This window comes from Falco biarmicus, chromosome 1 (genome assembly GCF_023638135.1).
Source record: "Falco biarmicus isolate bFalBia1 chromosome 1, bFalBia1.pri, whole genome shotgun sequence".
In the NCBI taxonomy this organism is placed as follows: domain Eukaryota; kingdom Metazoa; phylum Chordata; class Aves; order Falconiformes; family Falconidae; genus Falco; species Falco biarmicus.
In genome coordinates this window covers 26,687,670-26,710,108 of record NC_079288.1, presented here as the reverse complement: position 1 = coordinate 26,710,108, position 22,439 = coordinate 26,687,670, and the positions used below count along the sequence as shown (strand labels likewise).

General features: G+C 48.5%; 2 protein-coding genes across 10 annotated transcripts in view; both read left to right on the top strand.

Moving 5' to 3' along the window:
* Positions 1 to 14,046, top strand: part of MTMR4 (myotubularin related protein 4) — a 56,430-nt gene extending 42,384 nt beyond the window's left edge. For all 9 annotated transcript variants that reach the window (XM_056329496.1, XM_056329515.1, XM_056329533.1 and 6 more), the window contains 12 exons: positions 95 to 208; positions 5,353 to 5,549; positions 5,815 to 5,943; positions 6,265 to 6,376; positions 6,815 to 7,010; positions 7,499 to 7,684; positions 8,445 to 8,615; positions 8,738 to 8,892; positions 9,251 to 10,499; positions 10,884 to 10,994; positions 11,297 to 11,385; positions 11,775 to 14,046. In XM_056329496.1, the coding sequence (XP_056185471.1) occupies positions 95 to 208; positions 5,353 to 5,549; positions 5,815 to 5,943; positions 6,265 to 6,376; positions 6,815 to 7,010; positions 7,499 to 7,684; positions 8,445 to 8,615; positions 8,738 to 8,892; positions 9,251 to 10,499; positions 10,884 to 10,994; positions 11,297 to 11,385; positions 11,775 to 11,952 (2,887 nt within the window). In that variant the 3' untranslated portion in view covers positions 11,953 to 14,046. The remainder of the gene's footprint in view (positions 1 to 94; positions 209 to 5,352; positions 5,550 to 5,814; positions 5,944 to 6,264; positions 6,377 to 6,814; positions 7,011 to 7,498; positions 7,685 to 8,444; positions 8,616 to 8,737; positions 8,893 to 9,250; positions 10,500 to 10,883; positions 10,995 to 11,296; positions 11,386 to 11,774) is intronic.
* A 2,278-nt stretch (positions 14,047 to 16,324) lies between these two features.
* HSF5 (heat shock transcription factor 5) overlaps positions 16,325 to 22,439 on the top strand; it is a 30,901-nt gene continuing 24,786 nt past the window's right edge. Inside the window, exons 1-3 of the mRNA XM_056362288.1 lie at positions 16,325 to 16,379; positions 19,665 to 20,387; positions 21,261 to 21,356. Coding sequence (XP_056218263.1) covers positions 16,325 to 16,379; positions 19,665 to 20,387; positions 21,261 to 21,356 — 874 coding nt within the window. The remainder of the gene's footprint in view (positions 16,380 to 19,664; positions 20,388 to 21,260; positions 21,357 to 22,439) is intronic.

The following is a 22,439-nucleotide window of genomic DNA, read 5'->3' as shown; positions in this document are numbered from 1 at the left end:
TGTGAGCTGCTCCTGCCCTCTCTGCACAGCTTCTCTCGTGCAGACTTCACGATTGTTGAGTCCTGATCTTGCCTTTGTGCTTTCTTTTTTCCAGGCTTTGTTCCAGTTATCCCCAGAAGCTGCTGGTCCCTGTCTGGATCACAGACAAGGAGCTAGAGAACGTGGCTTCATTTAGGTCATGGAAAAGGATTCCTGTGGTGGTGTACAGGTAAGCACAAAACCAAAGCAGTGCTCTTCCCCAATCTCATGACAGCTGCCCTTTTCCTTGTAGGTGTTGTGAAGCTGTTAGGAGGGCATGCGTACAGGGCTTTGGAGCAAGAGGCGACAGCAATAGCTGTGTTCTGGTCTTCACGGCGTGTATTCCTTTTGCCTCCTACCTGAAAACATGCTGCTCCCAGGACTCCTTCTCCCAGCACACACACCAGCCTCCCTAGGCTCACAGTCTGTGACAGTAGTGCAGGGTGTTCTCCAGAAGGGAGAACCATAGAATGACAGAACAGTTTGGGTTGGAAAGGACCTTAAAGGACAGCCCTGGGATGCACAAAAGCCGGGAAACAACACCAGTGCATTTACAGGTACCTTAACTCTGCATCTTCATGTTATATGGTTTGCTGTTAGAAGCTGGCAAAACAGAGTGTATTACTTCTGGAAGAACTAAATTCTGCAGCAGAGTAATAATGAGTGCTGCTTATCGTATGGAGCCTTTCCCTCTTTGTAGACAAGTCAGCTAAGTTAACTGTATTTGTGATTACTTTTGATAAAAATGGTCTGGCACTGGAGACTGTCATAGTGTACCTCCCCAGCCGAGGGCAAAGCTGTGTCTTTTTGCTACTTTAACGTTGTTCCTTGCTTGATAATACCGCTGTAATGGTACCCAGTAATTTAGAAGCTGAGCTGCAACCCTTTGCAGCCTGGGATCAGATGAGAAGATGCCAACAAGTGATGTTACAAGTTGGGACAAGTGCTTGCCCATGTGTGTATCTCACTTTCATGCACTCTTTAGCCTTTGCCCTCAAGATTGAAGTCTTTTGGCCAGGAGGCTCCGTGAGGGCCATGGCTGCTTCTGGAGTGCCTTGTGCTGCATGAAAGGGGAAGAAATGAAAAGCCCTACACTCAGTTCCTCCTCCTCCTCGCTCATAGTTCAGGAGAGAGTGGAGAACCCAGCTGGAGTGTGTGCATCCCTGTAGGGAACTCTGTAACCGTAAGACTGGTAGACTTCAGAGCTTTTGGAGAGCAACTCTGAATTCACTGGGTCACAGTTCAACATGACACCAAAGTACCACGTGATCAGTTTTCTATAAAATCTATAATTCAGCTGTTAAGCAAAGCAGAAGTTCAGGTCTCCATCTCTGAGTCCTCAGTGGAGATGTACAGCAGAGATGCAGGAGCCTCCAGGCACAATTCACTTGTAAAACAACGCCAAGGATGCAATTAATTATTTAGCTGACTGCAGAGGCAGACGGGCATTGTATGCCAGCCGCTCCTTGTTACTACTCTCTGTCTATACAGCCACCTTGAGAAGACCTTGGGACTATGTTAGCGAGAAAGCTCCTCACAGACACTCAGCATCACCTTGCCTTGTTCATGCTGCAGTGGCTGTCGGGGCAGCAGCGGGAAACCAGTGGGCGTTGCTCCAGCACCATGGCTGGGTGCTCAGTCTCAGGCTCTTCAGGTCATGCCAGAGTGAGCCAGGAGTTTAGCTGAGACCTGAGAGATGAAAGCACTTGTAGATGTGCCTCTCAGCTGGGAACCTTTAGGTGACAGCTGTGTAAACCCTCTCTCAGCTTTTTCTTGTTTCAAGCTAAGCTGTTTGACTTTGCATTGTGGATGAGCACTTTGACAGCCAGAAAGTAACAGAGAGGTGACTTGATGCTTTCTGGATGATTGTTATGGGATAAATAGCATGTACTGATGGTATCAGATGCACTTTAGCCTTGTGCTCCAAACAAATCTGGGAGTAAAAGCTCAATTCATAAACTACAGATGCACCGCATACTCTGGCTTCGGGTTCTTGAGTCATTAAAAGTAAACTGAGGCGCTCTAAAGAATAATTTTGTCAACATATGTTAAAACACTATGGCACCTTCTGCCATTCCAGTTTCAAGAAAGGAGCTTTTTCCTTTGAAGAAAAGTTCCACAGCAAGGGCCAGAAATGGTTCATACGTTTGTGGGTTTACAGGAGACCGCAGAGTCAAGCTATGGGGGGCCCCCCTGACCTGGAAGCTCACTGCAAGCTCAGTTGCGGTTTTGATTTGTCTGCTGGCATCTGCTATACTTTCTGCTTGCTAGTGACTTCATGCTCATCAATGGTGGCTGTATTTCCTTGTGTTTATTGGCATGTCACTATGTCTGTTGAAACTGGCTACCTCAAGGCCAACCTCTGCCCAGCATTTGTTGCAATGCTGAGAAGTTTGTGCTACAAAGTTTTCTGAAGCCATAGGACTCTTTGGCTATGTTTGTAGTGTTACCTTAAGCATGCTACCTCTGACTTCAGGTGGCCTACACAGCTAAGCTCTTCTACCTCCTGCACCCCAAACAGTGCCCTTGCATCCAAATGCCTGTTGGGAGCAGCCCCTGGCACAGCATCTGCATTTCCCCAAAACGTGCTCAGGCACTGTTTGGGTAAGTGCTGGTTGGCACAGGCCAAAACCTGTAGGTGTGTTAACAAACAAGCTTGGATGATCACAGGCTGGTGCTTAAGTCCGCACCTTGGCTCAGTTTCATTTACTAGTACAAACAAAGCCTTTGCTGCTGTCTGTATTGACCATACTTGAGCGATCCTGAAGACAGGAATAGATCTTCTGGGAGTGACTGCTCTGTAAGTCACCTTGCAAAACAGAACAGCAGCAGAGAGTGCTGAAAGAAAAAGGAGCTCACAGTATTTTGACTTGGCTGAACGTGAATATTATTTCTTTGGAAGTCTTCAATTTAAAGTCTTCATCGTTAGTGGCTATGAGGTGTCACTAACGATAATACGTTTTCTGCATTTATTGATAAGTTGCCTCAGGAGAATAAGGGAACATTGTCTCCGAGAAGCAAGACTGTTCCTGCAAAATGCGGTAGCTGCTGGTGAGATACTGTGCACCGCTGTTAGGGTTGAGTTGAAAGCCTTGATGCATTTTCTTGGTGTACTGCCTTACAGCAAATGACATGAGTAGGCACTGTCATTTTCTGTGGAACAGCAGGGCCTCTTACAGGGTGGCAGCATGAGAAAGAGATACCTTCAAGAGTGCTTCTTTTAGCCCTCGCAGGCAGCTGAACAGCCTTTGAGCAGTGGGTTGAGGTGTGTGCTGGTGTGTGCTTTAGGATCTAGAGCATTACGTCCCCAGCTTTGCCAGCAATGCAACTTCTGCAGAGCTGTTGACCTACAAAAAAAAGACAAATACTTGGATGTTGTTTGTCAGGAGCTTTATCTATATCTTTGTTATTACTCCAGCTTATCTTCAGAGAGGTGCTGCATGAGGCGTGGTGGGATAGGGAGGGGCAAGCACTCTTGTAAAGAACTGAGGTGCGGGGCTGTCCAATCTATTACCCTGTCTCCAAGAAGAGCCAGGCACTGCGAGCAGCATCTCGGGGAAGTGTAATAAATGGGACAAGTATGCAGGTATTCTTTCCTGGTGCATCTTTGGAGCAGCCAATATCTTAGATTTCCTACAACAACTATTCAGAAGAATGTGTGGTCATGTTTCATGGTCACTTGGTGGACCCACCTTCCATGACTTCAATGTATTTTGGAACCAGTTTATACTTCCACATTGCACTGTGGCAGTGAGTCCACTGTCTGTTTTGTTGTTGTTTGGAAAATAATTGTTAAACATATGGCACGACCATGCCAGTACCTGTTTGTGTTTCTGTCAGGGAAAAATAAGACTAATCTTCCAAATGCACTTTTTTATCTTTTATGACCTTTTATGCCTCTCACCCATTCTTGTTCTCTTGTGGTGGGGAGTTGTTTCCTACTTAAGTTGTCCCTATAGCAAAGCTCTTCTATACCTGTGATTGTCCTTGCCACCCTTCTCTGGAGGCTTGAGTACGATGTTATCCTTTTTGAGATGGATTGGTGAGAAATTTGTGTCCATTTGAAGATGCATAAGATGTGATGCCATCATATTTTCTGTCTTACTCTTATCTAAATAACTGCTAGCACATTCTTAACTGTTTTGCTTCTTTTGAGCATTGAGCTGAGGCTATTTGAGAGCTCCCCAATCACCTCAAAGTCTTTGAGGTTTGGCTGCTGATTTGTACTGAACTGCTCTGTGCCATAGCTGGGGTTATGCTTTGGTCATCTGTAAATACTTTACATTTATTTATATTAAATTCTGTGCTCTCTCTTTTTATCACAAGGTCCTTTGCAACCTTTTCCAGACAGCCATAGACTCTCCTGGATAATTCTGTATCACCAGCAACTTTGTCACCTAATGGCCCCGTTCCCTTTCCAGGCCACTTGTGAATGACTTGACTGGTGTGTTCATGTGAAAAAAGAACACTTACTCCTACCTCAGGCCTTCTGCCAGGCATCAATAAGCAACAGCCAGGATGGGCTGTTTTCACATTTTAGGGGTTGCTAATAAACACCAGCTCGGGCCTCCACCCAGAAACTAACCAGTCTGATGCGAGTGAGCTAATCTTTCCAGCTTAGAAGTGATAAATGAGATGGTTTAATAACAGTATGTACTTTAAAGGAGGAGGAAAAAGGAGAATGGGAGAACAGAACAGCTTTAAAATAAATATTACTTTACCAAGGTACAACCATAATTATTTAAAGTTCTCCCCTATGGTTTAATGTTTAGATATTTACATATCTATATACAATAATATATACTATTATCTATAAATATATACTATATAAATTGCATATTTGTATAGCATTATAAATAAAAATGGTTCAGTAAAGGCTAAATAACTGGCTGCAGAAACTTTCCGTTTCATTTTAGTGGTAGTTGATCCCTGGGCACAGTCCTCGATCCTTGAGGTGAGGCCCAGGGAGCTGCAGCTGCCCCCGGAGCTGTCACCATCCACTGGCACCGGCTGCTCCCAACAGCTACTGCAGCGACCTGCTCCTCTGCGATCTCATTTTGCTGGCTGTTCCAGCTCCATTAGCCGCTCCTGTGCTGTCTTCTCATGTTCCTCATGGCCGTGACACGAGTGACAGCTTTGGTGTCACTACTGCTGTTACTCAGTAATGGTTATTTGAAATGCCCTGCCCTGTTTCAGTGCTTGAACGCAAGAGTAAATGCAGCAGACAAAGTGAGGGGGGGTTGCACAGGTGTTGACTGTACCTAGGGAGAGTTTGCTGGGCTTGTTTCTCACCTCTCCAGGTGAGGCTTCATTAGGCTCTCACTTCCTTTGCAGACATGTGCGCAACGGGGCAGTGATTGCACGCTGCAGCCAGCCTGAAATCAGCTGGTGGGGCTGGCGAAATGCTGATGACGAGTATCTTGTGACATCTATTGCCAAAGCCTGTGCCTTGAACCCTGGAGTAAAGGTATCTGGTGGCATGCCACACAATGGGAGCAGCGACGGCAGCGAGGCCTGTGATGCTGACTTTGGTGAGACAGCTCGCTCCCTTCCCACTCTCCTAAACATGAATTAGTACTTTTTACACCTACGTGTTGCTGTTGCTGCTAACAGGGCTGTCACAGTGCAAGGTTTAAACCCAATATCCAGGTCGATAATCTGTGCCCTGTCATGCCTTAACAGCGGGGTGTAGGGCAGGTCCCTGGGCTCATTCACAGCCATTGCTGGGGGGCACTGGAGGCCTGTTGTAGGAGGGAGGGAGATGCTGGGGAGCTCAGTCCGTGTCTGTCTCTGCAGACTCATCCCTGACCGCGTGTTCAGGCGTGGAGAATGCAGGAGCTCCTCAGAAGCTGCTGATTCTTGATGCTAGGTCCTACACTGCGGCTGTGGCCAACAGAGCAAAGGGAGGTGGCTGCGAATGTGAAGGTACAGAGGGCTAAGTGCGTCCTGGAACATCTTCCTCTTGGACCTGCTTTGTCAAGGGGGTCCTAGAGCACAGCGGGGGGGGGTGGGGGTGTGTGTCAGCATTTTGGTGCTCAGTCTCTAGCACCACGTTCCCCTTCTTGCTCGTGCAGTCTGTTATTCCATATTTATTGCTGCTGGCCCACAAGGCTTTTCTAGAAAAACTGCCTACCTACTGCTGAAGACCAGAAATGGTACTGTGAGGGGACAGCTGAACTAAGTGTATGGAAGCAGTTGCTGCAGTGACAGCAGCTCTCTGAATGTTTCCATCTCTGTTGCGTTTAGAGTATTACCCAAACTGTGAAGTCGTGTTCATGGGCATGGCCAACATCCACTCCATCCGTAACAGTTTCCAGTATCTACGTGCTGTCTGCAGTCAGGTGCCAGACCCCAGCAAGTAAGTGACTTTTCTCTATCTGAGTTTGACATCATATCTGTCAATGTCCTGGGGGGGGGTTCCTTCCCTTTTCCTTTTTCTTGTCCCAGGTTTCTACCTCAGAAAGTGGAGGGAATGTGCTCACAGTAATTGAACGCTGCTTATTTTCACCCCTGGTAATCCAGAAGGGGTTGCAGCACTGCCTCAGTGTCACTTGGTTGTGTGTATCCTCTGAGGGTTTGTAAAATGTAGAGTTGTATCTGGGAAAAATTGAAATTAGGGGTTCGATTCTTTGTACTTATTCTAGGCTGGCTGGCTCCTCTTGAGTGTCTTTTAGAAAAGACTGATTTCCATTGTGGACTCCAAAAAGACTTCAGTTAAAGTGTATGTATGTTTATTTATTTATCCTCCCACTGGAGAGCTAAGCAATTGTTTTCTTGCTTTTTGCACACCTTCTAGCTGGCTTTCAGCCCTGGAGAGTACCAAGTGGCTGCAGCACCTTTCTGTCATGCTGAAGGCAGCAGTGCTGGTCTCCAGTGCAGTTGACAGAGAAGGACGTCCAGTGCTGGTTCATTGCTCAGACGGCTGGGACAGGACTCCGCAGATTGTAGCACTGGCAAAGATTCTTCTGGACCCTTACTACAGGACCATGGAGGTATGGGTTGTGCTGGGCTGCTCATTCATGTCTGTTCAAAGGCAGCTCTTTGTCTCTGAGTCTCCAGAGAAAGGAGCAGGGTCACATTTGGCAGTAAGCTTAGTGATGTTTCAGAGCTACAATTGTGGGTGTTGGATTTTTCCATGTTCTTTTCCTGCCTGTTTTTGGTGAATGGTACATCACTCTTCTGCCCAGCTTGATGAACTACTGTGGAAAATAACTTCTTGTGTTCAAGGTTCAGCTGGTTCCCTGCTCCTAATTGTGCATGTTGTCCAAGCTTTTTTCTTGTATAGAAATAACAGCTGTTAGTTTGTGTTTGGAAACCTCTGACATTCAGGTTTGACCCCAGACCAGCCACCAATGCAACCTGCTTTCCAGCCCTTCAGAAGGCCTGCGTTTACCTGGCGCAAGTGGCAGATGGGCCTTGCCTTATCCTGCTGTGTGCCTACAGAAGAGTGTCAGCAGTTAGTTTTTTCTTTTATTCACAGGGCTTCCAGGTGCTTGTTGAATCAGATTGGCTGGACTTCGGTCACAAGTTTGGTGATCGCTGTGGTCACCAGGAGAAGGTGGAAGATCAGAATGAGCAGTGCCCAGTGTTTCTCCAGTGGCTGGATGCGGTTCATCAGCTTCTGAAGCAATTTCCTTGCCTCTTTGAATTTAACGAAGCTTTTTTGGTAAGGGATATGCATGCAAACATCTCTTTATCCCATGCCAGATGTGAGCAGAGGCAGAGGGAAGGCCATGATATTCTACAGAGAGTTGTAGCTGAAAGAAAACAATAGTTGAATTCTTTAAAAATGGCCAAGTGTCTGAGTAGTGCTGGGACTCTCTGCTGGCATTCCTGACATACCTTCACTGTGTGGCTCCAGCCCTGCCCTTCAGTTGTGGTATTTTGACCTGGTTCTGTATGTGTGATGCTTCTGCCAGCTTCTCTTAGCTCCTTGTAACTTCTTCCTCCCTTCACAGCGCAGGCTCAGAGGACCTAGCAGACTGCACAGTGACAAAGGGTTTATATTCTCTGGTTCCTTTCAATTGCTTCTTCTGCAGGTCCCTTTCTAGCCCAGTGAATTCAGATACCATCAGCAGCACTGTTTTGATTAAAAGCCTAATTTGCATATCTCAGCAATAGGAGTCTGAAACACTTTTTAAAAATAAATTAGGGAAACAATAGCTATTAATCTCGGTCTTATCAAATAATATAGGTTAGGGTTATAGAGGGATGGGTATGGTTTCAGTTGACTGTTGCTTTCACTTTAAGTGATTCCTGTTGCTGTCCTTCTCTGTCCTGCTCTGTGTGGAAAAGGACAACAGTAGGGTCACCAGCTGGGTAGGAGGTGCAGGAGCCATCCCAGAGGAGTGCAAGACATTTCCCCTGCAGGCAGGAGACACCATTTCCCAATGGCCCTGACAATAATTCCCCTTCTAATGCTGCAGGTGAAGCTGGTGCAGCACACGTATTCCTGCCTTTATGGGACCTTCCTTGGGAACAGCCCCTGTGAGCGAGAGATGCACAACATCTACAAGCGTACCTGCTCTGTGTGGTCCCTCCTACGGGCTGGCAATAAGAACTTCCACAATCTTCTCTATATGCCGGGGTCTGAGCAGGTAAGTAGAGCTGCTGGCCCAGTTTTCCAGGCTTTTCATCTGCCAGGCACCAGGGACTGTGTGGGGAGAGTTTGGAGGGGTTTTCTTTTGCGTTCATCTCTGATTGTAAGTGGTTGTTGCAGGTGCTGCATCCAGTGTGCCACGTACGAGCACTGCATGTCTGGACAGCAGTGTATCTCCCAGCTTCCTCGCCACATCCTCTGGGACAGGATGGCATGGACATTTACCTGCCCCCTGGACCTCAGAGCCAGGAGTTCAGTGGCAGATGTTTGGATAGGTAAGAGCCTAGAGCTCCAGGCCCAGGTTGCTGCCTACCCACAGGCCTTCTTTACCTCCTCACACATTGCAGTCCCTCTGTTTTACCTGTTGTTCTCATCTTTCCTGTGGAGAGCAAGAGCTCTGTAGCTCTTGTCCCAGCTACTTGGAGAAGAACGTGTACAGCTCCCTGCTGCACCTAAAAAAGCAGATGGCAAAGGCCACGCTATAGCATTGTGCTCATGCTGCTGTACCGCCCTTCCCCACCCACCCTGTGATCCATAATTAGGAGCATTTCCCTTCCCTCGCCTCAGTTCTGACTGAAATGAGGGAAGTTTCAGGGGGTTTGTTGTAAGATTTGCTTTGCTTTTGGGCTCTAGATTACCAAAGACAAGATCTATGGATGACCTGCTCTCGGCTTGTGACTCCAGCAGCCCACTGACCCGCACGTCTAGTGATCCCAACCTGAATAACCACTGTCAGGAGGTCCGGGTGGGTCTGGAAGCCCGGCATGCCGCTGCTGAGGGAGCTGAGCCACACTTGAGTGAAGGCAGTGCGGTGCGTGCAGGAGAGACACAGCAGGTGGAGGAGCAAGAGGAAAACGCTCCCCTGCAAGACAACAGCACTTGTAGCAGCCATGCTGAGCACGCAGGACATAGCAAACAACTGAGTGGCTGGGCTTCTGTGCCAGCAAGCAGTGGCTCTCTGGAGGCAGAAAAGGGGAGCGAAACATACATGGAGGAACTGGATGGCACATGTCCAGCTCCAAATTCTTCTAGACAGGAAAATGTTGACAGCGTTTCCATCAGTTCCAGAAAGTTCCAGTTAGAAACCTGTCCTCAGGAACCTTTGAAGACTACTGGCATGGTGTCCAATGGAGGAGACTGCCCCATGAGAAGTGCCACCTGCCAAGACATTCCCAGCCCGGTGTCCCTGGCACCAAAAGGGCCTAGTCATGACATCCCGAGCCCTGCCCTGGGCATTCCCTGCCTGGATGAAGACAACAGCAAAGGTGACGCTGGAAGGAGTGCGCCCTGCAAGGAGCCTGGCCGGCTGGGGAGAGTCCCCCTAGAGCAATGGCGCAAGCCCATTTCCCAGAGCCAAAGCAGCGAGTTCTCCTTCCTGGGGTCCAACTGGGACAGTTTTCAAGGAATGGTGACATCACTCCCCAGTGGGGAGCCTGCACCCAGACACCTCCTCTCCTATGGCTGCTGTAGCAAGAGGTTGAGCAGCAAACCTCTGTGGGCACCGGGCCTGTGCTTCAGTGGCCAGTGGGCTGCCAGGGAAGGTGCAAAGCCCTCAGTCTGCTCTGGCCACGTCGGCACGCATTTTGCAGGCCCTGCAGGGAAGCCCAGCCATTCATGGCTACCCTGCCACCTGAAACAAGCGTCTGGTCCCAAGCACGTGCCACCAAAATGTCCTTCTCCTGTGCCTCCTCTCTACCTGGATGATGACGGGCTCCCCTTCCCCACAGACGTGATTCAACACAGGCTGCGGCAGATCGAGGCCAGCTACAAGCAGGAGGTGGAGCAGCTGCGCAGGCAGGTGCGAGAGCTGCAGCTGCGCCTGGACATCCGCCATTTCTGTGCCCCTCCAGCCGAGCCGCCGATGGACTACGAGGATGACTTTGTAAGTAACTGCCTCTAACATCCCAACTCTGGCAGTGTGGCTCCAGCAGCGGCGGTCCCTGTGCCCCCCCTCACATTGCCCTTTCCAGTGCACAGTTTGCAACCTCTTACTTTTAGGTTGAGCGGTTAAGGTTGTTCCTATGCTTTCTTAGCCCTGCTCCCCTCCTGGCCATGTGCCGTGCCCTCATGCTGCCTGGAGGTATCTCTGCTTCTTGAGAGCCAAGCAGTGGCTCCTACAGTCATGAATGCTTTACCTCCTCGTATGGGGAGCTGCGGAGCCACCCACGTGTCCCTCACAAGCACTGAGCATGGCCAGAGTGGGGAGTGCCCTTGGCTGCGTGACTGAGGCAGCTGAGGGGATTTGTGACTTCACCTCTTCTTGCAGACATGTTTGAAGGAATCGGATGGCAGCGACACTGAGGATTTCTGTTCTGATCATAGTGAAGACTGTTTGTCAGAAGCAAGTTGGGAGCCTGTTGATAAGAAGGAGACTGAGGTATGTGTTCTGTTATGGCAGTTGTAATGCAGCAGGGGAGGGTTTCTTTGCAGCTAACTGTGGTGGTTATGGCAGCAGATCGTGGTCTGGAAGCAAGGCAGAGAGCAGCCACCCTTGTCCTTTAACACATCCTCTGCATCCTCTGCTGCTGCTGTGCCCGATAGAAAGGGACCTGTGGGGTGGGCTCGCTCTGAGCTAGCCTGTTGTGGTCCAAAGCCATGCTCAGCCTGCACTGGGGTCCTGAGACCTGGTCGTTGTCATGTTGCAAACTGAAAGCTGATGAGGACTGGTGTCTGCCCTAGGTCACACGGTGGGTTCCAGACCACATGGCCTCTCATTGTTTTAACTGCGATTGTGAATTCTGGCTGGCCAAGCGGAGGCATCACTGCAGGTAAACTATGCTATCACTGTAGTCCCACTCTTCCTCTCAGCCTGTTTCTCGCAAACCTCACAAAATGCCTGTCTGTGATGTTTCATCCCTCCAGCTCCCAGGAGAAGGTTTTAAGTCGTTATTTGCCAGGCCTCCCGAATTCCCCGCTGACTTCCATTCTGCATTGTTTCTATTTTTCCAAGGCCTGTGATCCTTCTCCTGGATAGTGATGCCCATTAGTCCCTTTTTAGTGCTAGCCAGTTGGCTTGCTCTGGGAGACCGCAGTATATACTTTAAGAAGCCTGTTGACATATCATAAGCCTCATCCCTAAACTGGATCCTGTGTGCTTGCTGAAGTTTTGCTGTGGGTTCCCAGGTCTCTTTTCACTGGTTTTCTTGCTCCTTGACAGGAACTGTGGGAATGTGTTTTGTGCTGGTTGCTGCCATCTAAAGTTACCCATCCCTGATCAGCAGTTGTACGACCCCGTCCTCGTTTGTAACTCCTGTTATGACCACATCCAAGTGTCTCGTGCCAGGGAGCTCATGAGCCAACATCTGAAGAAACCCATCGCCACAGCTTCCAGCTGAATGCCAGACAAGGGACCTGTCTAAGCCCAGCCTTTTCTCTCGTGGGTTGGAAGGGTGACTCTGCCTCCACTGTAATTGTGAAGGCTTTTGGTGCAACACTTGAACACCAAGCTTGAATGCACTGTCTTTCAGCAGTCTTACGATCAGTCTGGAGCAGAGGAGTTGAGGTTAGAGGGTATGGTGTGTGTCCCCACTCTGGTACTGGTGGGCCCGTACATTGTAGTCTTGATGATCCAGGGCTAAAGAGAGGATTGCAACCTTTCTCTTTTGTGGGCTGGAAAGCAATGTTTTCACAGATACTGCCTGTACAAAGTACCCCCAAAGCAATAGCAATAGAAAGGCATGTTTAGAACCAACTCCCCCCACAAAGGCAGGCTGCTGTACGAGAAGGAAGAGGGCAGGCTCCAGGTGGTACCGTGTGCTTTGGAAGGGCCTCAGCCTGGGCCTCTTGGTTCTGTAGATTCTCTTTCCATGAGTGTGATTTGCGATCAGCTTGGTGAACAAGACTCATTAGCCATCACTAATTAATTTTTCTCTTGTGTGTTGAAGAGAAATTCATTCCAGCTGAAAACGGGCCGAGCAGATTTTGCCCGTTTTCATGTTCTGCTGGGATTGGTGAACACACTTGACTTTGCCCCTGCCCCCCACCACTGTGAGGAGATGGGAGATTGGCTTTTTCACTTCTGCTCTGCCCATCTACTTTGTCTGCAGTTGTATCACAGCCTGGTGCTAACACAGGAATGGCACCCTGATCCTCTCCTGGCATGGAAACAGAACTTGTGTTCCTGTGTTGCTCCTCCACCCCTTTTCTGCCCTCAGCTCTCCACTTCCTACTGCTCTTTATCCTGAAAACTTGATACCTTGAGGGTATAGGCCATAATGTGTTGTTTTACCTCCTGGAATGTGCTGTCTGGTGTATGTGAGGGTTTCAGTCCAAATGCTGCTATATATTTCTGTGCACTTAATGTAACCCGAAGAAGGGAGAATGAAGCATCGATACCAAAATGGGGGTGGGGAAGGACACTGGGTGACATAGACACTATGGTCTGTGCTTTTCACTTCAGGATGTACAGCCAAGCTACAGTGATAAACACGACATGTGGCATCTGTTCATGGTGAAAACAATCTCTCTGACTTGCCCCAGCGCTACCTAAAATGCCTCTTGAATTTGACTTCTTTTTGTCTCCTGTACAGTGGTCAAAGTTCAGAGTTGCCAACTTGTAGTTGCCTCTCTACTTCTTTAAACTAGAGAGCAGGAATCCTAACTCATTCTAAGGAAAAGGAACTGGGTTTAGAAAGCAAGCAAGCTTTAGAAAGAAAAGGGGCTTTTAATGCCTAGATTCCTCGGGGAGTATCCATCCTGCCTCCTTCCTAAGAAATCTGTGGATATTAACAAGGAAGAAGAGTTTGAAAGCGGGGCATTTCTTTGCAGAAGTGCAGGTTTTCTTTCCAGCTAAATGACAGTGTCAGATACATTCGGCACCTCATGAGCTGAGACTTCTATGGGGTGGGGAGGACCTGTGAAGACATTTGGTCTACTAGTGAGGCAAAGTACTGTACACTGTTGTCATCTCCCAAATTTTTTGCTAATGGTTTGTCATCTGTGTCGGAAGGAATGGAATAATGACCCTTTCCTGCACTTTGATATGTCAGCCTCTGGTTTTGTAAATCCCAATAGTGCAAACAAAGCTAGCATCATCTGAAGACCCTGTACTTACTTGGACTCTGCTTCTTTTCCATACTGGGAACAACCAATATGGCTTTGGGAAGAGAAGGCACCTTGCTTCAGATTCTCCCCTGCCTTGTACCTTGCAGTCATTGCCAGACATGGAAGAGCGACAGTTGGGCTGGCAGAAGAAACTGGATTTGCTTCTGTTTTGCACATGTTAGAATGACTGCAAGCACTAAGGAAGCCAGAAACTAGGTACTCCTGGCCCTTCCGTTCAGGCCATTAGTCCAAACTGCTTTTAGCTCTTGTGAGTTTCAGCGTCACAATGTGCTGGCCAAAAACTCTTAAAATCAGTTTGATAGCATTGTGACAAACAAAATGTGCTGTACAACTCAATACAGTCGAAATAAAATCTCTATATTAGTGCTGCTGTGTTTGGACCCATTCTTTTGTTTGTGGTGAATTACTGTTGTTGCACAGTGCTTGCCATGCTGCTTTCACTTCCTGCTTTTTCCCTTGCCGTTAGGAATTTAATATCCCTTCTCACAAATAAGAGCCAAGGGTAGGACACAAGGCACGCCTATGCTATGGTCCTCTGCTCTGAGGCCTTCTGCTCTTTTCCAAACAACCCTGCAGCTGCCAGGGATACCAGCTCCTTCCAGCCTCTCCCATGATGACTTGGTGAGGAAGAGCTGCTAGGCGGGATTCACTAGCTCTTCACCAACAGTTTATATCATGTTTTGCCTGCTAGGTTGTATGGTTGTGTTCCTCTGTGTAGGATGATGGATGGGGACTGTTGTGCTTAGTCAGCTGCATCACCCTTGGCACAGCAAGCTAAGTTGTAGTTTATGGCAGAGCTGGAGAGAAGCTTCTAGAAAGCTCATCCTCAATTTGAAGCATCCAATCCATAAAATTAAGCAGATCCTTGGTAAACTACTCCCATAGTTCAGGCCACTGTTCACCAAAAAACTTTGTTGTATTAGAAATGTTAGTAGCAAGATAGCTTGCTGCATTTAAAAATTAACTGTTGCTCCTGAAACAGTCACACAAAAGGGGGTCATCTTTGGAGGCAGTGTTGCTGAATATTACTCATGAATAATCTTTTTACAAGAAATTAGTGTCTACAGATTAACTTCCAGGCTCAGCGCCTTGCAATGTCAGGCTGAGCACAGGGAACTTAACGCTTGAATATTGAGTGGGCAACAAAGTATTATCACTTAAAGAATATAAAGTTGTAATTTGCCAACATGTTCAGCCTGGGGTAATCTATATGTGCACTGAGTTGTGGCTAAAACTAGCACAAACAGCAAGATCAAAGCCTTCCCCTATCGGTGTGCCAACTGCCATGAATTCTTAGCAAATTAACAACTGGAACTGCTTACAATGTACCATAATATCTCATCCACTGAACAAAATAAATATAGATTTAGGTGTAGTGAGAAGCCAGGTCAAGCTTGCAGTGGTTGGTGTTGTGCAGCTGCTAAGTCATTAATAAATAATGCTAAAACTGCAGGGATGGGGAGAGATGTGTTAAGCCCCAGCTATGGAAGAAGAAAAGAGGAATGTGATGTGTGCGTTGTGAACCCTGAGTGCTGAGCAGGAAACAGTTTAAAGTGAGAGACACAGATAAGAAGGATGCAGGCTTTCTGAGGGTGTATTTGGTTTCTCTCAATTCAGTTTGCAGGGCAAGAGAGAAACAGGCGTATGTTTTTCTCCCAGAATGTCAGATTTCTGTGAAAGTGAAGTTTGGGCACTGCCATTTGTTTATGCTACCTTGGGTATCTCTATCTCTCAAGTTAAAACTAATGTATGTGCCAAATTGTCCTTAGATGAAAGATGCTGCACGCAGTCCCTGGTATGTTTAAAATCATCATAATTAAGCAGCTTTTTTCTTCTTTTTTTTTTTTTTTTTTTTGTTAAGAGTACCACACAAATTCAGTCTCATGAAGTTTAGGCCAGTCATGCAACTTTACTGTCCCGCACAAGTGTAATTTTTACTGATGTGCTCATTTGCAGTTCTTTTTTACTGAATTCCCAGACATTTCTGAGTCCCTGTTACCTACTGGGTGCTGCGTGGATGGGTCCATGCTCAGTGGAGTGCTCAGGTGAGGTGACAGCAGCCTAAGGGCAAAAGCTTTATGCTGGGACAAAATATTCATCATTGCAACCGCCACTGCTCTTTGTGACTGTAGACAGTAAAATGCTCCCTGTCACCTTCTAATGAAAGTAGTCATATTCAAAAACAAGCTGGAAAGTTAGGTATGGTGGCAAAGAACATCTTCACTCACGTGTCTTCACTCACGATTGGGAAAAAAAATACACATGTCATTTAGATTTGCAGAAAGAATAGGCACTTGCCAAAGGAAAGCGTTTGGCACAGCTATGTCAGAAATAGACTAATGTGTGTGGCTTAACAGATTCAGGATATTCATTGTGCAGAGCATCTTCCTTTTGAGTGCCCAGTAAGTAGTTTGCTAAAATGTTTAACCAGTAGTATTGAAAGAAGGGAGGCATGCAGCATCACAGACTTGTAATAATGAGCATTTAAAGAGGAACAAATTTAATAAAAGCTAACAAAGCCAGAATTCCTGCATAGAACTGCAGTTCCCAATTTAGTGATTGAGTTGCAGCAGTAGTGCTACCAGACCCACAGCTGTGCACGAAGGAAACTCAGGCCATGGGGCAGAGACCCCATGCTGCGCGATGGAATGTGCTCCTTACTGCTCTTCAGAGCCAGAGCGATATAATCTGGGGAAGAGTGAGTTCTGTACGTCAGCGTGGGGCTGGAAGGGTGACAAAGCAGGCAGTGAGTGAAGGCTGGAGAGGGAGACAAAAGCACGCATGAAGAGACACCCAGAAGACACAGCAGGGCTGGCTGAAAAGGCTGGGCGCTGTTGTCAGCGGACGGATGGTGTTAACTGTAAATCCTGTGCAGTCCAACAGCTTTTGACTGAGCTATGACATTTCATGCTAAAAATCATTACCGGTTCAGGCGAGAGGAAACGGCAGGTTGTTCTAGGGAGCCCCTGCATTAAGTCTAAGGCACAAATGCTTCAGGGGCCAATGTACGAAGAGAGCTAAAGGAACCATTGCCTCTCTTCTTGGGCGTGCTTGGCAAGTCAAGTGCAGTTGCTGCCAGCATGCTACAGAGCTGTGTCCATGCTATGCCTCCTGCTGCACCTGCTGCAAGAGCCTCGTGTGACTTGGCCTGAGCACTGAGGCACTGAAAGGTGCAAGCCATGGCACTGCTGGGAGCATGCAGCGCTCATGCTGATGAAAAACATGGTTCTGTCTTTAAGAAGTCATCTGTTTTGCGGCTGTGGGCTCAGCTTCAAAGTGCTGAAAGAAACGCTTAAAAGGGACCTATGTTTCTGTGTGTTAGTTTTAGGGAATCATGCTCTGCATTTCAGTTATGGACTACGTATTGCTGGCTCTGCCCTGATTTACAGATGATACACTAAAAACCCCACCTGTCCCACCATCAGGTAGTCATAGTCCTCTGGCAGTCTTGCTGCACAGGGAGAGAGAAACCCAAATTAATTTCATTGAAGTAATGCAAAAGACAACCTCACAAATGCTGAGAAGAATTTTTGTGAAGTGGACATTTTTCTTGATTTTTCAGATTTGCATTCAGTATGCTTTACTTAATTAAGTTTTGGCTGTTTACACTGAGCAACATAATTCTTGATAAATTATTACTGAGGGGGAAAAAATGCAAAGCCTCTTGGGAAGATGACAGCATGAGCTTACTAGAATCGTAGGCCGTTAATTCCTTGGGTAAAGCAACGTCCTTCTATGGTGCTGGATTCTAGCTTTGATGACAACATTGACGAAATTTCTGCTCCTTCCTGCTGTTACTATTGAGTCAGAAAAATGATAAATGTGTAAATCTGCCAAAGACAGGTAGAGACATCAGCCAGTCTGCTGAAAAAGAGGCAAAATTAATGTCTTCTAATCTCTCCTTATCGTTTTTCCTTGTCCTATTTCCTGTTTTACCTGTCTAGTGTAATTTGAAGTGTGAAACTCTGTTAGCAACCCCACCCAAACATCATTTCCCTCACTTCAGCTATGCAGAAGAGCAGAGGGATTTTACTTTCAGTTTAAAAATAGGAACAGTTTCCCATCAGTTTATTCAATTTTGTCCCCTTTCTGGAACTTACTGCACTTTTACTTGCCTAGGTGGTTAGGGGCTGTGCTGTAAACCAAAGCAATAAGGATGACTTTAGTTAAAGAAGAGGTTTTGTTTTGTACTTTCTTGCTAAGAAATCTTACAACAACTCTACGGTAGTGTATTTGAGGTCACGAAACACACAGGTGCTCAGTCTTCTCACTACTTGCTTTGAGGGCAGCCAAGACAGGAATGTCATTTTCTTCTGCCACTGCTGGTGACCTGTGGGCAAGATGCAAGCAGAGAGAGATCACCGCACTCTTCCTTCCCCGGCTCCCTGCTCTTCTTTGCCTGTTGGTTCATAGCAGATTCCTGTTCTACAGCAGTAAGGATGGTTCTGCTGGTTCCTGCAGTCTGCCTGCAGTCACAGCTGACAGCACAAGGCTGAGAAGAGGGCAGATCTGTACCAGTGCAACTCAGGCACCGCCTCAGAGCTGTGCCAGCGCAGTGCAAGCACTCGCAGTGACAAAGGTGCTGCTTTAGTAGTTCTAATCTTTGTGAATATAGCTAATCTTGTTCTTTTTCTTTCTTCCTCTCTCTTTTCTTCACACACACGCACCCCCCACACCCTCCCCTGGCCAAGTAACATTATGGTACCCAAAACATCCTGTGGCAATTAGTTCCCCAGTTTCCCTGTGATTAAGTACCTGATTTGATTTCTCCTATTTGAAATCCTCCATTAGTCGTGCTTGCCTCCTTTACACCAACTACAGCTTTACTACCTATCTTTTTATACAATAACTGCCCCTCTGAAGATTCCTTCTTCAGTGTTTCCTTCCACTGAAGCTAGTTCTTATCCTCGCTGCTGATTTTCTCTGCCCCATTTTAACTCCACCTGATCTGTTCTGGCGTGGGGATCAGAGCTGCACAGGTCTGGGGGGGTTTAGGGCAAATCTGACAATTCCCGATTTGTTCCGCGTTCCTCTGCGCTCCTTATAAATTTGCTTTTCCTTTTGTGAGCTGCCAGTGGTTTTTAAGCCGACACTTTGCAACACCTGCTCTGCCGGCAGCATTCCTCCCAGCACCAGCCTGGGGTGCCCCCGGCACATGGAACAGCTCCCCAGCGCCCCTGCCGCCCGCACCCCCTCTGTCCCCTCTGTCCCCTCTGTCGCCGCTGCCTGCGCCCCCCCGCTGCCTGCGCCGCCCGCACCCGGCGGCAGCCGCGGCCCTTCGCAGCAGCAGCGGCCTGGAGAGGTTCGGCTGCTCAGCAGAAACCAACACCGCTTCCACCACCCTCTTCCTAAGATTATCACTCCCTGGGATTAAATGTTGTGAAACGTGGCCCTTCGCCTCAACCACCCACTCCCTCATGGAAGCTATGGGAGATGCTGGTGGCAGCGGCGCTGAGGGCACCGGCAGGCCTGAGGGGTTGGCTGAGGTGACTGCGGGGCTGAGGGGATGGCCGAAGGGACTGGCAGGCCTGAGGGGACAGTGGTGCTGAAGGGATGGCTGAGGGAACAGCGGTGTAGAGGGGACGTGGGGTGAGGGGATAGTGGGTCTGAGGGGATGGCGGGGCTGAGGGACATGGGGAGGGCTGAGGGCGATGGCCCGGCTGAGGGGACATGGGGAGCTGAATGGACGGGGGGAGCTGAGGGAGCTGAGGGGACCAGGGACCTGAGGGGGATGGCGGTGCTGCAGGCGTGGCTGAGGGGACTGGCGGGGTGGAGGGGATGGCTGAGGGGACTGGTGGGGCTGAGGGGATGGCAGAGGGGATTGGCGGGGCTGAGGGACATGGCGGGGGCTGAGGGACATGGCCTGGCTGAGGGGACTTGGGGAGCTGAATGGGTGCGGGGAGCTGAGGGGGATGGCAGGGCTGCGGGGGTGGCTGAGGGGGATGGCGGGGCTGAGCGGGGCTGAGGGGACCGGGGAGCTGAGGGGGGGCCGGGCTGCGGCCGTGCCGTGCCGAGGGACCGGGGCGCTGCGCGGACCAGCGCCGCGGCGGGGCTGAGGGCCGGGGGCCGCGCGCGGCGGGCAGCGCCTCGCAGGCGGGGCACGTGCCGTTCGGCGCGTGGCGGGGGGAGCGGAGGCCGCGCGGGCAGCGGTTGAGCGCGCGGCGGTTGGTGCCACCTACCGACACGGACGCGTCGCAGCAGCCCGTCCCCGTCAGTGCCAACACCGTCCCCGCCAGGCTGTGGCGGCGGGTCAGCAGCCCGCGCTGCCGCTCCGTTCGCTGGGATGCCTCCGGCCGGGGGCTGGTCATCAACCAGCCGCGCTGTGAGTGCGAGCTGCTGGGCGCCGGGCCGGCCGTCGCCGCGCAGCCGGGTGGCGACGGGGCAGCGGCAGCCGCCGGTTTCTTCAAGACCAAGAACTTCAGCAGCTTCATCCGGCAGCTCAATCTCTATAGCTTCCGCGAGGTGGGGATGTTGCCGGGGAGCAGTGTGGTGGGGCCCGGGCCTGGGCCGGGCCCAGAGGGTGGACAAGGCAACGGTGGCAACTGCACCGGGCCCCTGCATCACTTCCGCAGCCCCCACTTTCGCCGCGACCGCCCCGACCTCCTCATCCACCTGAAGCGCTTGACGAAAGGCAACAAGGCGAAGATGGCAGCGGGCCTGGATGTGACCAGCCGCCCACCCAACCGCTTCCAGCGCTTGCTTGCATGTCACTGAACAGGCAGCTGCTGCTTCCGCCCTCGACGCTCAGCAATGCCAACAGGCCTGGTGAGTCAGAGTGGGCCATGTGGGGCCTTGGTGGGTTTTTGAGAAGCGCTGGGTGTCATGGGGATTTGAAAATCAACACTCCCCTGAGGGAGAAGGGTTACATATTCTTGCTGGTGGCATCTCAGTTCACCTGGTGTAGGAAAACTATTGTTGTTTATGCAGGTAGATCTGCTGCCAGTAAGCATGAGTAGCATGGTTCACATGTATTTCAGGCTGCCTGTAGACTATAGTACAGTCTCCATTGCGTACTACACTAAGAACACCCTTGCCCGATCTCTGTGGAGCTGGCACAGCTCTACCAGATGAACATTACTGCTTCTTGCCTGTCAGTAAGGATGCCCATCAGTAGGGATGCTTAATAAGCTGTCATTAAATGTGTGTGAAACAGTGAGTCATGTGAAGTGATAACTAGAGCATCCTGCTAGTTTTGTGCAAAGGAGACAAGACCTGGTAAGATTTTGGCCAGCTGTCTCCTGAAAAAGAATTAACAAGCTACATAGTTTTTAAAATGGATTAAATGAGTAGGTGAGAGCTAATTAGAAAATAATATTGCTGAAAAGCCCTAGAACATGTTTTCTTTCTTTCTAACCCTCTTTGAGAGGATCTGAGTTTTCCCAAGACAAATCTGAGCCCTCAGGATTACTCCACAAATTTTGTATCAGCCTGAGAGTATTGTAGTTGGAGCTGTGTAAGGAAGATGTGAATATCTTGCTTTGCAGTGCTCTTGGGCTGCTCTTAACTGTGGGCTGCTGCCAGAAGAGCACTCCTGCTTCCCATTCCCTTGGTGGCATGTTAACTGTCATCTTCCTTGCAGCTGATACAGCAACACGTTGGTTCAGCGCAATGATCGGAGAAGACTTTAATAGCCTTTTTGCGGCTGGCCCTTGGACCTGGGTGATGCAGCTCATGGGTGCAGAGCTGTAAGGCGCAGTGTAGGAGAAGCAGCAGGACTGTGCGACCAGGAGAAGGGGAGAAGCAGTTGACGGTACCGCTCTTTGCAGCACTGGCTGGCATTTAGGGCAGACTAGGGTATCACCATACTCTTGGTTACTGTTTCAGGGTAGGAACTGTCATCGAATTCATGTGGTGCTTTCTGTGATGTGTGTGGAACTGCACGTGCAATACCAAGAAAACAAAATGAAGCATTTGAGAAGGGATGGAACTTATTTCAGTAGGGAGGCTAGGAAGCATTTAAATTAATGATTTGATGTTAACATTGTTAACACTAAGATGAGTCATTACAGATTTCAATGAAATCTGGTTTGTCTGATGTAATGCAGACCATTGGTAAAGGAAATTATTAGAAAGAGACGACTTTTTCATTTTTTGTCCTCTGTTTTTATGGCTGCAGTTTTAGAGTTTTTGCTCTAGGAGTCTCATTTTCTAGAAAGACGGAACAAGGAAAACATTGGGGTTTATATGCAGTCAAGTTCTGACAGGCTGACAATTTACTGTGTGCTCTGTACTGACTATTTAGGGGCATGTCTTTGCTGTAAATGTGAGGCAATTTGATAGATAAAAGATACTTTTGTTTGCAAAGCATCAGGCTGTTCCCAATGTCTTGCAGCATGTAACACTGTGTTAAACATTTAGGAACAATTCCTGTAAAGCAACTGTAGGTTGGTAACTTGGCATCCTGTGGTGTCTTGTTTATGTGTTAAAACTAGATAATCCTCATGTCCCTATCCAAAGGTAAAATATAAACAAAAGAATTTTCATACCCCTGTTCATTCTCTGTTGTAAATGGTGAAAGTACTGAACAGGAAATAAATAGTCCTATACATTAAGTCTTAGCAAATTTTCGGGGTCAGCTGGTATTTATTTAGTTATTCTTAATGATTAAATGTGAACTTGCAAAATAATGACTGTATGTTATTGAGTTCTTGAATTAGCTTTCATCAGAAGAGTGAAAGAGGTAAATGTGAGTCTATTTTTTAAAAAAGTCCTTTTGAGTGAGAATTGGAAACTACAGGTCTCTGAGAAAGTCTGGCTT